This window comes from Vitis vinifera, chromosome 18, assembly GCF_030704535.1.
Source record: "Vitis vinifera cultivar Pinot Noir 40024 chromosome 18, ASM3070453v1".
NCBI classification, from domain to species: domain Eukaryota; kingdom Viridiplantae; phylum Streptophyta; class Magnoliopsida; order Vitales; family Vitaceae; genus Vitis; species Vitis vinifera.
In genome coordinates, this window is record NC_081822.1 from 14,384,492 (window position 1) to 14,399,875 (window position 15,384).

Below are 15,384 nucleotides of genomic sequence, written 5' to 3' on the forward strand. Positions count from 1 at the left end.
CTTTAGTTTCAACTTCCAACCAAAGCCAAAAACGAGAAGTTATCCCAAATGAAGCCTTAATCATGCAATCAAGCTATGCTTATCTTCACTTCATCTTATAAAAAGACCCCAATCTTTTTCTTTTCAAATTCACAAGCCCAATTCAAAATGAAAGATGTTCATTTTCTTTGAAAATTCTAATGTCAAGATGCTAAATGCCTACTAAGTGTGGCTATCTACTTTCTGAAAAATATATAAAACTAATTTGATTTCTCAAGCTCATTTGACAAACAGTCCCCTATCTACCCTTAATAAGTTGCGTTTGAAGCTCTACAATGATGAGTGACTTGTTGATCCTACCATTTCTTGAGCTTCTAGTGGTCTTCTCAACCTCCTCATCATCAATAGTTTGTAGATGATTAGTTAGTAATTATAAGTCGGTACATTATGCACTTCCAACACATCACTTAATATCTTTGTTGCACCTCTAAACCCTACGCCTATCCTAATACCAAGTAGACTACTAACATTACCAATCAACCAAGGACGCTCTCATTGCACCCATTCTCATGTCATTTGGACCCATAAATTTCTTCACAAAATAATGTACTCTTCCACGGTTCTCCTTTTTCATAGAAAACTCACTTCATGCCTTAATGTGAATTGGAAGAAAACCATCTTTCCATACAAATAGAGGGCTTCAATCCTTCAAGAATCCCAACAATTCCCATCTTTTCAAAAACACCAAAACAACCACAAAGATGCAATCATCCATGCTCACTTCTTGTCCTTGCCTAAAAAAATTCCATACCAACTAGCAACATTGTAGCCTTCACACCAAACCAAATAGTACCCAGCACACTCCAAATGAGGATATAAAAAAGATCACAAGCACACACACTTGCAGTGGATGAGGATGAATCACCAATTCCTCCCCTTTTTACACTAACAACACCCATTAACAAGGGGTCAAACAAAAATAAACTTAGGAAGGAGTGCTAGAACATCACACCTGCTTATCCACAAAACAACAAGTAACTCCCGAGCCTAAAGATTTGCAAAAGACTTCATTGAGGGAAAAAAAGGTCTTGGAAATCTTTACACCATCTTATCATCATCCCCACCACAAACGACCACTTAATGGATAAGCTGCAAAATCAACTTCCCTAATTGTAAAAATGCTCAAATGATAGATTTAGATGACCCCAATCATCCTTCCCCCACCCCACAAATCAACTACTCAAGCATTTTTGTTGGCAGTCGTGTTACACGAGTCAGAGAAGAAATGTTTCAGAGCAATTCCCCACCCCCAAAACCCAACATTCAACCAAAAAGTTAGTCCTAAATTTGTTGCTTGTAGGAATACAAATTTTTGCTTCAAATGCATCTTCACCTTTTTCTAATAGATTTCAGAAAGAGACAAGTCAAAAGCAATCCTTCCTACCATAGGAAACCAGCTTCCCTCTCCTCTCCAACTTGCCCACATCGACTTCCCTCCTCAGGCTATCCCACCCTGCAGCAAGCCTCGGCAACTACTTGGCCAGAGAGTGTCATTGATAAGTTGTTCTAATGCAACCAGGAATATTTTGTACTGTTCTTATTGGGTCAACTGTCTATTATATGATCTAAGTCCGTCCTCCCAAGAAACCAATATTCTTTTAGGAATCTAGCTAGCCAATAGAAAGCACTACTCGTAAGGGCCTTAAGCAAGCATTCAGTAAAAGTCAGTTTTAAAATTGCCCCTGTTTACTCTTTTGGGGCTAGGTAAGCATCGAGGGGTGAGGCATTTGAAGAATGGGCATCTAAACCAAGCCAAGCTTTTAGGACAAATGAATATTTTGGGTCTCTATAACAATGAACTGGACCAGCAGTATCCAAATGCACTAAACTTAATTCATAATTGATTGATGCACTAGTGCATATTGTCAAGAGTGCTTCCTAACAAACTGAGATATACCCATGTGAAATGTACCATGAAACTGAAATTTAATACCTAAAACATGGCAATCTATGCAAATTAGAAAACAAGAACAAAACATTTATGATTTTGATCCTTCCATTACATTCATTGAGCATGCACTAGTGCATACTGCCTTGTATCGAGTGAAGAGAAAGGAAGGGGGTGGTAGGCTTAGTAGGGCTCAAACCTACAATATCACCGTTATGAGCACTACATTTCAACCAATTAAACTTGGCAAGAGCTTCCAGACAAACTGACTTAAACTTACCATGAAACTGAAATTTAAGGCCTAGAACACGACAATCGGTGCAAAAGACAACCATGAAAATTATTCTTCTATTGAAATAGTATTTTAGTCATCATCTTTATTTTGTTTTTTCCATTGCCATGAACCCTGAAATGCTAACTTTTCATAACACCTAACATTCTTATCTAGAAATAATTGTTTTCCTCGAATTGAAATATCCCTTTTATTTGTTGTTGATGACAAAAACATGAGAAGAGAATTAGAAAAAGAATCAAAAACAAGATATAACATCCTAACATTGGTTTCTCTCAATGAGAAAATGATAAACATGAGGCTTCCAATATGACTTTAAACAGAACTAGACAACAACAAAAGTTGAATCATTTATTCACTGAAAATTGAAGACGACTGTACCTCCAAGAAACGAACATGATAAACAGGTCGTTTATCTGGTTCCTTCGCCAAAGCAAGCAGTTTTTGATGTAACAGAACATCATCCACTCTATCAATATTGACATCTAGTCCATAACTGAAAAAACCACACATGCAAGGCAACAAATTTTAACCCACATGGCAAAATGCCCTTTCAGAGTTGAAACTAACTCCACTTTGCTATTTAAAATATCAAAAACCCTTTGTTACTTATCAAAATATATATATATATATCAAAAACCCTTTGTGATCTTAATACTTTAGCAATATTTCCTTTTATAAAACATAACCAACTTCAAAACTCTTATCATGGTATTACCTTTCATGGACATATGACAAATCTAAATTCATAAAATTGCAAGTATAACATAAAAAAAAATCCAAGTGAATAATAAAATCTATGCATGTGGTGACAAAATATAAAGGTGCAGTCATCATTCAACAATTCCAGACTACAATTCAAGAAATTTGAGAAACCTTCTGAAATTCAGGATCTTTAAAAAATAACTCAAAATGGTAAATACAGAAAAGAAACCTTAAAAAATTAAAAACCTTAAAAATCAAGGTAAATGCAAAAACTTTTAAAAAATTAAAAAACAATCACCATTGTCAGCAACCAAAATCAATTTAAGCCTGTCTTTGTGTAAGCATACAACATAAAAAATAGTTCATCCACAAATTTTGGATATGCAAAAATAAACTTCAGAATTAATAAACATTATTTGAAAAAAAAAATGTCTCATATCCCGCTGTACTAAATTTCTTAGTGACAATCCAACCGCCATCAAAGATTCAAAATTAAGTTCAAAACTTCGCAGGAGGATTGCCTTTCAAAATCCCAAGCAACAATAATATAACAAAAAGAACAGAAGAAAACAAAGAAATCAAATTGAGAGAATGAATATGATACCTAGGAGGCAAGCGATTGAAGTGAGCATCCAACTGTTCGCGAAACTCGGGATTACTCACTGCCTCCTCGTTCCCACTCTCCATCAACCGATTATACACATCGTTCCTCACATCATACACACCGAAGCACCCGAAGCTCCGCGGAGGAGACGAACTCTCCCCCACACCTTCAATCAAATCCATGCCTCTCCACCGTACCAGCACAAATAAAATAAAATAAAATAAAACTCAAGAAACACGGGCCCCTCTGACCAGCAGAAGCTTTCCGGGAAAATCAGAGAAAGCCCGATGAAGTTCGATGGCAGGGGCAAGGAGAGGGAGAGAGACAAGGAGGATCTTTGACGGTTGATGGAATCTAAGAGTGGAAAGGGCGAGATTAGGAGTTTTGAAGAAAACGAAGGGCAATTTCGTCCGCCATTACTGTGGTGACCAAGGTCGTGATTTTCTCTCTCTAGAATGACTCTGTAACTGCTGTTTCTAGAGAGAGAAAGGTTTGAAGAATGTCAGAGCGAGAAAGAGAGAGGGTTGTCTAGACGTAGACTCGTTGATTCCACTGATTTGGTCTCTTTTTTATATTTAAAATTTTTTATTTTTTTGGTTTTGGAAATAAAGTGGAGTGGATAGGATTGAGAATTTGGGATATTTAAAATAGAGGGGAGGCTGAAGTCACGAGAATACCCTCGGTTGGCCCGAAAATTACAGAAGTGGTATCCTCAAAGGGTTTCTCGAACTCCAAGTGACTCTGAAACGGTCCAAGATTCAAAGAGTTCAAGAGAATGCCATTTTTATCACGTAGCCTAAACTGGCTCAGACTCACGCCGTAGGCGTTCTACTGAGGAGGAATGTTAGAGTCACGGCCTCACAGCATCACAGCACCACAGCACAACCACCCACCAAGGATGAAAATATAAAAAAATTGTTGATTTTTATTATTTAAAAAAATAAAAAATAAAAAACAAAAATGAAGTTGAAGTAAGGAGAGGATGGTCTCCCAAAGCAGAGTAAAAAACATGGCATTGGTTCGACTTTATTAGTCAAGTCCAAAAGAGGTAAAAAGGAAGGAGTTAAAATCCACAAAGTAGGTTGCCAAATGTGAGTACAAGAAAGGTTGCCACTTTGCCACCTGGAATCAAATTCACAAATAAAAAAATGTAGCTTCTACACTCCTCGCTTCCACGTTGGCCCATGTCTCACGTGGCATGGTTTTACTTGTTTCCTTAGGCCATGCTTCTTTTCTTTAATCCAAAAATGCATTAATAATGAGATGGTGTCACATACTTGATTTATATAGATCCAATTGTATCTTATATATAAATTATTTTTATTTTTATACGATTTATATATAAATTAAATAAATAGATAAAAGGGAAAAATTATTTGACTTTTTCAACTATTGTTTTACATTTTCAACTTTGACAAATTATTTTTTTATATTTTGATTAAAATGTATTTGATTTCATTATAAAAAATACAAAAGAAAATATATTATAATTAATATTAGTTAGAAATTTATGTATTTTTAAATTATTTAATTTTTACATTGAAATGGGAAAATAAATTATATGAATTTAAAGTAACGTATAAAAATAATTTATTGATTTTAAATCTTTTTTTTTTATTTTCTTTCTTTGCATTTTCAAAAGCGAACACAACCTTAATTTCCTTGATATTAAATTAACTCAAATTTAAATTTTTTTAACTCATTTACGACTTTGTATTTCTTATTCTCATGCCACTAATTAAAAATAAATAGGAAGTTACAAAACTTGTTTCTTTTTTATTTAGAATTAAATCAATTTTTTATTGACTCAGTATAAAATATTATTACATAAATTTACAATAATAATAAGAAACATTTTTACCCGTTCTCATTTATTTACACTACATCTTATATGTTTGGTTCCTAGAAAGCATTAAAAAAAATAGTTTAAAAACAAGAAAAACTAAAGGTTATATTTGGTTAGCACCAAAAAAAGACAATACATACATACATATATATATATATATATATATAAAGAATTATATTGGTTTTATTATAAAAATATATGAAATAAAATTAAATATAATTAAAATTAGTTAGAAACTAATGTATTTTAAAATTTTATAATCTTTGTATAAAAGAATTGTAATAAGTGAAATGGATTTAAAGTAATAAATAAAAATAATTTATTGACTTTAAATCTATTTTTTATTTTTTTTTCATTTTTCATTTTGTTTCCTATCTTTTCTCTTTGTTTTCTTTCTTTTGTATTTTTTTTTTTTCAAATTTTTGAGAACCGAACTTATTATAAGAAAATGATTTTTTTTTTTTTCAAGTTTGATTTACCATGAAAAATATAAAAGGATAACAAATATAATTGAAATTAATTAAAAACTATGTATTTTTAAACAATTTGATCTTTATAAAGACAATAAGGGTTTAATAAGAGTGGAAAGCACTTTTAGTATAAAAAGTGTTTTTTTTAAATAAAAATAAACATTTAACATAATTTAAAAAACATTTTTAAAAAGTTGAAAAATCAATTATAATATATTACAGAGAAACACTAGACAAGTGATTATTAAAAACACTTTTACTAAGAACGCATGATAATAATTTTAATAAGTGTTTTTAATATTTTTAATACTTAGAAATTTTTATCTTTCAAGTATTAGAAATGTTAAAAATACTTTCTTGAATCATTCTTAAACGCATTTTAAAAATACTTTGAAAATATATAATTATTTTATTAATTTTGAATATATTTTTTATTTTTCTTATATTTTTCCTCTCAATTTCCAATAACAAGATATATATCAATGTACAGCACGGTATTATAATATCTGATATCCATTGATTTGAAATCTTTTGACATCTCAGATTTTTAAACAAAATTTAAAATCATTATTATTATTTTTTTTATACAAGTCTTTTAGACTTGTATACTATATCTTATATAAAAGCTATTATCAAAACCAATGGTAAAGACTCGTACATCATAGCTTATAAAAAAGTTATTATTAAAACCAACAGTAAACAAGTTAATTAAAAATTACCCTTCTCCATCCAAGCATGGTGAGTCCATGACGTATGCCCCATTTGGCATTTGTAATGGACAAATATTGGAGGGGAATAAACAAAATCAATTAATTTTGAAGAATCTCCCCATTAATCGGATGCTTAGGGACATCAAAATCAAGCTGACTTAACCAAGAATACATCATTATAATAAATGTTGTCACACTCTAGATAAGGATTGCTCCCAAATCTTTTAGGATTTCTTAATTGTGGAATTGGGTCCATTAGGGGAAGACTTTATGAATCCATTTCAGCACCCTATACTCTATACAATTAATGGCTAGTGATTCCAAGGAATCCATGCTTTACAACTAAGAATATACTATTTCTTGCTTTTGTCCTCTTATCCGTGGGAGCACATTTTAAAAGAATATGGCAACACCCATTTAGCATAATCTTAGTGTTAGTGTATACAAGATATCATACCTCTTTTTCTATACATATATTTTTACTTGTTTCTTTTATGAGATTCCATTGAGGTCACTATCTCATTGTATTTAGATATTTTCTTAAATGATAATTGGAAAAAATAAAGAGTAAATTACACAAGGAGACGTGTCTATTAAAAAAATTAAAAGAAATGTTGAATATACTTATCTCTTTACACCATTTGTTCTTTGCTTTTTTAAAATAAAAATAATTATAACTTATAAAAGAGTAAAAACGACTTCATGTTTTTATAATCATCTATACTTTTTGAATCTTAATCCTCACTCTTTCCTCTCCTTCCCTTCCTTTTATTTATTTTTATTTTTTAAAAAGGTGTCAACAATTCAAGAAGGGTGTTTGGATTTGGAGCTTAAAATGCATGGGTTTATTTTTTTTTCTTTCATTTTTAGCTTCTTAGGTAAACCAATTTTTAACAAAAAGGAAAGTATAAATAAAGATGATAATAAGACGAGTTCTGTTTATAATAAAAATAGTTTGTGATAAAGATAAATAAGTTTAGAGTAGATTTTAAAAAAATTTAAAATTCCAAAAGGAGTTCTAAGTGGGCTTGAATATGACTTTGCATCGTCACATCTTGTTTGATTATATATAAGTTTAAATAAAAATTACTTTAGTTGATTTTTTTAATTTTTTAACTTTTTAAACATAAATAAAATATTATTTTTTATAAAAATAAATCATTAATATTTATAATATTTTTATTTGTAAATTATCTTTAATTTTTAATAAAATTTAAAATGTTAAAAAGAAATTTCTTTTAAAAAATGTTGAAAATTTTTAAATGAGGTGGTACTCGGATAGGCATGAAAATTTCCTATACTCATCCCACCTTGCCTCATAAAGTTTTTTTTTTTTTTTCTTGAATAAGAATATATATATATAACTAAATAACATGAAATTGGGATATAAATGACTTATTCCGAACCAGTCTTGTTGTCATCTCTAAGTATAAAGTTCATAAAGTTTATCAAATTGAAAATAAGCAACTAATAAACCTATGAAAGTGAAAATAAAAGGTAAAGAAAGGAAAGAGAAGGGGATGAGAGGAAATTTTTTTAACAAATTAATAAATTATTTCAATTATCAAATAATAATAATAATAATAATAATAAATCATTCTATTTTTTTGGTAATATAGGTGTAACTAATAATAAAACTTTTGATAACAACTTTAAATGCAATATTACTTAAAATATTTGATTTTTTAACCATCACTTGAAATAGGTAGCTTAACATGAATTATGACCTTATTAAACCTTTAACCATCAATAAGTGTGTCAATTGAGACTATTTCAAGGTAGGCATGATCCACGCCTCATTTTAATATCTTAGTCTTAATCATCAAGATATATGTACTGATCTTATCAAAGCAACAAGCATAGAACTATATAAAAAGTATATTTTAAAATTGATTTGAGAAGTGGAGTCATCAATTAAGTACCACATTATTAACATATATAAAAAGAAATAATTAATTACCTATTGTGATGGGTGGAGTCTAGACAATATTAAAATAAAATTTAAAAATCAATCAAGAATTTGATAATGTCATGTAACACCCAAGGCCTAGATCCAATGGTAGTATATAAATGTTGAAACACATTGCATGTCCAAAGATGGCTGAATTTTATAATGTCACGTCACACCTAAAAGTCCTTGTTCTTATAAAAATTATATTAAAGTGAAAGAAAAAGTTTCACACTTCAATAATTCTTAATCAATAGGGGAAAGCTCTAGAATTATATGCTTACATTTGACTCCTCTACCTCAAATATTATTAGAGTAATCATAAATCATGATAATTATATTTTTTAATATTCTAGAAAAATATTAATTACATTTTATTTTATTATAAAACAAATATAATTAAAATTATTTAAAAACTTTTATATTTTTAATTATTTAGAGGGTGTTTGGCAAATCAACTTAATCACTTAATAATTTAATTTAAGTCATTAAGTAAATTAAGTATATTTGATAAAATAACTTAAAGTAAAAAATAACTTTAAATAATAAGTAAAAAGTAAGTAACTTATTCTTAAGTTCACATATTTATTTTATATTTTTATCCTCATTTGTCCTAATTGTCTTTATAATATCTGGTGCTACTCTACGACCTTTATTATTATTCGATCTCATTTATCTTAATTATAATGTATGAGGATAAATATGTCAATTTGATGATTTAAAAAAAATTTTAAATTAATTTTATCAAACAATCTTAATATTAAAAGTAAGAATTAAGTAAAAGCTTTTAGTCGACAATTTAAATATAATTTAACTTAAATTCAATTTAAGTTATTAAGTAGTAAGTATTAAGTTTTACCAAACGCTCTCTTCATTTTCATATAAAAAAAAATTAAAATAAGCTAAATGTATTTAAAATAACATATAAAATTACTTTATTAATTTTAAATTCATTTATTTCATTTATATTTTATTTTTATTTTTTTCTTATTTTATTTATTTTTATTTTAAGTTTCGACAACTAAATATAGTCTAACGTTAAGGATAAGAAAAACTTGTTTAGAGTGACTCTACTATAAGTATTTCTTAACATTTTGAAATGTTGGTTTGAGAAAGTTTTAAAAATTAATTTTTAAGAATTTATTAAATTATTTAAAAATAGCTCTTAGACAAACATTTTTTCTTCTTTTACTTCTAGGTAAAAGTATTTTTTAAATATTACTTAATAAAAAATTTAAAAAATAAAAATAAAAATACTCCCAACCAAACAGACAGAATAAATGTCATGATATAAAACCCATAAAGTGAGAAAAATGGGCAATTCCAGGGACTTTTCACAACAGTACGGTAATTTAAAAAAATTATTCATAAATTATTATAGTAGAAAAAGTTATTACAAATATATGACAGTTTTTGCCATCTATGAGAGAAGGTGAACGAATAATTTTTTTTTTAACCAAAATCGTCTTTTCAAAAGACCATTTTATTTCCATTTACAAAAAAAAAAAATAATTCAAAAGGGAAATCGTCTCTTGAAAAGACGATTTCCATTAAAAAAAATTAATATTTTTTTTTAACATTTATTACAAATTATAAAAAATAAAAACCTAAGGGAAATCGTCTCTTGAAGAGACTAGTTCTCATAAAAAAAATCCCAAATAAAAAAAAAAAAATCCTCAACGGAACTCGTATCTTGAAGAGACGAGTTCCCATGAAAAAAAATTAATATTTTTTTTTAAAAAAAATATCAAATTATAAATAAATAAAAAAATCCTCAAGGGAACTCGTCTCTTGAAGAGATAAGTTCCCATGCAAAAAAATTAATTTTTTTTTTTAAAAAAATCTCAAATTATAAATAAATAAAAAATCCTCATTTTTTTTTTAAAAAAATCCCAAATTATATATAAAAAAAAATATTAATTTTTTTTTCCTCAAGAGAACTCGTCTTTTGAAGAGACCCCTCTTGGCTGCCGAAGTCACCCGAGATAGCAGGAATCGCCATGGAAAGAACGGACGGGCGGCAACCCTCTTGGGCAAAAGGGCAGGGGCAGTAGCCACACCTGAGCACCCAGCTGCCACGTGGCGCGCTCAAGCGTGGCCAGATCGCCCCCCACCCTTTTTCTTTTCTTTTGTTTTTTTTGTTTGAATTTTGAGGGTGTTCCACGTGGCACCCCCACCAAGCCATATTTTGGGCCACAATTATGCCCAATTTCGCGGGCCTTTATTTATTGTTTTTTTTTAAAAAAAAAATCCTCAAAGGAACTCGTCTCTTGAAGAGACGAGTTTCAAGAGACGAGTTCCTTGAAAAAAAATAATATTTTTTTTAAAAAAATCCTAAATTAAAAAAAAAAAATCCTTAAGGGAACTCGTGTCTTGAAAAGACGAGTTCCCATGAAAAAAATTAATATTTTTTTTTTAAAAAATTAATATTTTGTTTTTAAAAAAAATCCTAAATTATAAAATAAAAAAAAATTTGGGAAATCGTCTCTTCCAGAGACGAAGAGACGATTTCCCATTAAAAAAAATTAATATTTTTTTAAAAAAGTCCCAAATTATATAAAAAAAAAATTTGGGAAATCGTCTCTTCTTGAGGATTTTTTTATATATATTTATAATTTGGGATTTTTTAAAAAAAAAATTAATTTTTTTTTTATGGGAACTCCTCTTTTCAAGAGACGAATTCTCTTGAGGTTTTTTTTTTTTTTTTTTTTTTTTTAATTTGGGATTTTTTAAAAAAAATATTATTTTTTTTCATGGGAATTCGTCTTGAGAATTTTTTTTATAATTTGTAATAAATATTAAAAAAAATATTAATTTTTTTTAATGAAAAATCATCTCTTGAAGAGACGATTTCTCTTTTGAATATTTATTTATTTTTTAAATGAAAATAAAATCGTCTTTTGAAAAGACGATTTTGGTTTAAAAAAAAATTTATTCGTTCATCCTCTCTTCTAGTTGGCAAAAACTACCATATATTTGTAATAACTTTTTCTACTATAATAATTTAAGAATAATTTTTTAAAATTACCGTACTATCGAGAAAAGTCCGCAATTCCAGTAAATGGTTTCCTTTACGAGCTACAAATGGTCCATATCAATCAATGCATGGGACCAGAGGTTTCATTATGGTTTGTGGAATGCGAAAAAATGAAATGACTGTTACAGAAATGGAACAATCTAGAGTATAATTAAGATAAAATTGATTGTTTGAATTCAAATCGTTCCCCTCAACCGAGGGCATCTTGTCCGGTCCAGTCCTTGAATCATGGGATTCCGGAGTTTGATAGACTAAAGAAAAAGCCCATCTCGAGGGCCCTCTTTAAGTGTCCGTTAAACATCCCCATCATATCAAATAATTTTCATTCCACAAATTTAAAGACATGCATATCTCTTCTTGGACATTGAGTAAAACCCACTCGGAGAAAATCTTGGAAAAGTCATCAAGTATATTCTGGTATAATATGGATGGGACAGGGGCGTCATTTACCATTAAATAAAAATAAATGGGATGCACAAAAGTTATCACACAATCACTAATCATTATTATGTCTCATTACTTTACAAAGGAATCACTTATCCTGTTTTTTTTTTTTTTTTTATATTTGATTTACACATGAAAAATACAAAAATAAAATAAAATATAATTACTCAACAAAATAAAATTTATTTATTTATAAAAAAATCAATTGTTAATTATTTCAAAAAAATTGAATAGTTATGATAAATTCTCATACTTCTTTTTAATTTTACAGATGTAAATAAATTTAAATAATAGGAATTTGGTTATGTCAATATTATACCTACCCCATAAAACCCAAGAAGTATACTTACAAGTTTAGCATTTTTTTAGTTTAATTTGATCATGTCCCCCAAATAAGAAAAAGATAGGGAGAAGCATTGATTGCAGAACGTGGAATGTAGAGAAACGAGCAAGAGTAAAAAGGCAACATTAATTAACTGTGGTCTCATCCTCTTCCTGTTAGAATTCAACCAAGATGAATACCCTGATTTAGTATATACTGGAATAGTTAACTGGGTGAATACCATAACTACATATGTACTGGAATATTTAATAGGGTGAATACCCTAACTACATATGTACTGGAATATTTAACAGGGTGAATACCCTAATTTATATATACACTGGAATCTCCTGATTAAAAAACAATGAGTAGAAAAATAATAGCGGAAGCATACCTGAATCCATTGAAGGAGAAACCTTATAAGAAAAAAAAACCCTTTGAGATGGTCTTCCAATTCTAGCCACTAGATTCTGTGTCAATTTCTCTCTGAGAGGATTTTCAGAAATTGGAATGCGTAGTCGTAGAATGGGGACCATAACCCTATTTATAAACCGCTAGGGCAGTTTTAATTTTATCACAATTATATTTCTGCCCCTCATAGAAATAATAATTGTCTAATGGTATCTACACAATAATCTCATGACAATTATACCCTTAAGCCAATTAATCAATTATTAATTAGATCACTATATTTAGGCTTAATTAAATGATAGCACACACATTTTAATTATTTACATGTGTGGCCCAAATTATAGATTAATTACAAAAATTAATCTAACAATCTCCCACTGGGCCACATGCATATGTAATCAAATAAATGTGCTTAACCTTATGAGCTCAAAATTTGCTATCATGTCCTTAGGGTATATCCGAACAATCTCGTCCATTAACTATACTGACATAGGATCAAGGTGGCCTTTGTTACATCAATTGTTACTAGACCAATCAATGGTCACATATATCTGCACAGCTAAATGACATAGATCAATCATGAGTGCATAGCATGGAAATTACATGCAATGTGATCTATTCATGCCTATTTCCAACTGGTCCAACTTAACTTTACTGAGATCAAATCTTTAGCATATTTTAACAGAGTGCAATAAAATGAATACTTTATTTCTGCAGAACACAATCCAAATGTATAGATAAAGTCTATACATAACATAGAGCAATATACAATAAATAATACAAACTCCCACTAAATTTGGATATCCTCAAATGAGACAACACCCATATGAGCAGTGTGCTCATGAAAGACCTTGGGTGGTAATCCCTTTGTAAGCGGATCCGCTATCATGGAGTTTGTTCCAATATGCTCTATGGATATCTGTCCACTCTGTACTTTTTCTTTTACAACTAGGAACTTGATATCAATGTATTTTGATTTTGTAGAACTCCTGTTGTTATTGGAATATAAAACTGCTGATTTATTGTCACAAAATATCTTCAGTGGTCTTTCAATACCATCCAGAACACGCAGCCCAGTGACAAAATTTCGTAGCCATATTCCTTGATTGGATGCCTCATAACATGCTACAAACTCTGCTTCCATGGTGGATGAAGTTACGAGTGTCTGTTTGGCAGACCTCCATGAAATTGCTCCACCAGCCAACAGATAAATATAGCCTGATGTGGATCTTCTACTGTCTTGGCATCCAGCAAAGTTGGAGTCGGAATACCCAATCAACTCTAACTGATTCAATCTCCTATATGTAAGCATGTACTCTTTTGTTCTCTGTAAATATCTCATAACCCTCTTGGCTGCTCTCCAATGATCCATTCCAGGGTTACTTAGATATCTGCCTAACATGCCAACAATGTACGCAATATCCGGACGTGTACATACTTGAGCATACATTAGACTCCCCACAGCCGAAGCGTAAGGAATCTTCTGCATTTCTTGACTTTCTAAACTATTTTTAGGGCATTGATTAAGACTGAACTTGTCTCCTTTAGCGACAGGGGTATCACCTGGTTTGCTATTTTGCATGCCATACCTTTGGAGGACTTTATCAATATAGGTCCTTTGTGACAATCCTAAAATACCCCTAGAACGATCTCGGTGTATCTGGATTCCTAAGACAAAGGAGGCATCACCAAGATCTTTCATCTCAAAATGTTTTGATAAAAATCTCTTGGTGTCGTGCAATATGCTAATATCATTTGTGGCTAGCAATATGTCATCGACATATAAAACCAGGAAAATATACTTACTCCTACTGAATTTGTGATACACACATTCATCCATAAGATTTGCCTTAAAACCATATGAGACAATAATTTGATGAAACTTGAAGTACCACTGACGAGAAGCTTGCTTGAGCCCATAAATGGATTTAGTCAATTTACAAACCATATTCTTTGAGTCTTCGGACACAAAATTTTCTGGTTGTACCATATAAATTGTTTCATCAATGTCACCATTGAGAAACGCTGTTTTAACATCCATTTGATGTAACTCAAGATCATAATGTGCAACTAGTGCCATGATTATCCTGAAAGAGTCCTTCGTAGAAACTGGAGAGAAGGTCTCTTTGAAGTCAATTCCTTCTTTTTGAGTAAAGCCTTTAGCTACAAGACGTGCTTTATATCTTTCTACATTACCATTTGAATCCCGCTTGGTTTTAAATATCCATTTACAACCAATGGGTTTCGTACCAACTGGTAATGGGACAAGTTCCCAAACTTTATTGTCTTGCATAGATTTGTACTCTTCATTCATGGCTTCAATCCATTTCTGAGAGTTGGAACTTTTCATGGCTTGCTGGAAGTTGATTGGATCATCTTCCATCATTCCACTTTCTACCTCACGTTCCTGGAGATATACGATATAATCGTCCGAAATTGCATTTCTCCTCTCTCTAGTGGATCTCCTTAATGACATATTTTCTTGAGGTTGTTGAGTTTGTTCTTCAGGAGCAATGTCCTCATTTGCAATTAAGGGTTGAACAATATTGTCTGTTGGTTGAGGATCCAAATTTACTTCTTGATCAATGATAGGTAGTGAAACCTGTACATTATCAAAAGCAATAGTAGATCCCTCTTCCTCCTCAAAGACAATATTCCTAGCCTGATT

General features: G+C 30.1%; 1 protein-coding gene across 2 annotated transcripts in view; it reads right to left on the minus strand.

Moving 5' to 3' along the window:
- LOC100246204 (serine/threonine-protein kinase STY17) overlaps positions 1-4,276 on the minus strand; it is a 34,043-nt gene extending 29,767 nt beyond the window's left edge. For both annotated transcript variants that reach the window (XM_059734423.1, XM_010666680.3), the window contains exons 1-2: positions 3,529-4,276; positions 2,601-2,715 (exon numbers count right to left, since the gene is read on the minus strand). In XM_059734423.1, coding sequence (XP_059590406.1) covers positions 2,601-2,715; positions 3,529-3,710 — 297 coding nt within the window. In that variant the 5' untranslated portion in view covers positions 3,711-4,276. The remainder of the gene's footprint in view (positions 1-2,600; positions 2,716-3,528) is intronic.
- Between the last annotated feature and the right edge of the window lie 11,108 nt (positions 4,277-15,384).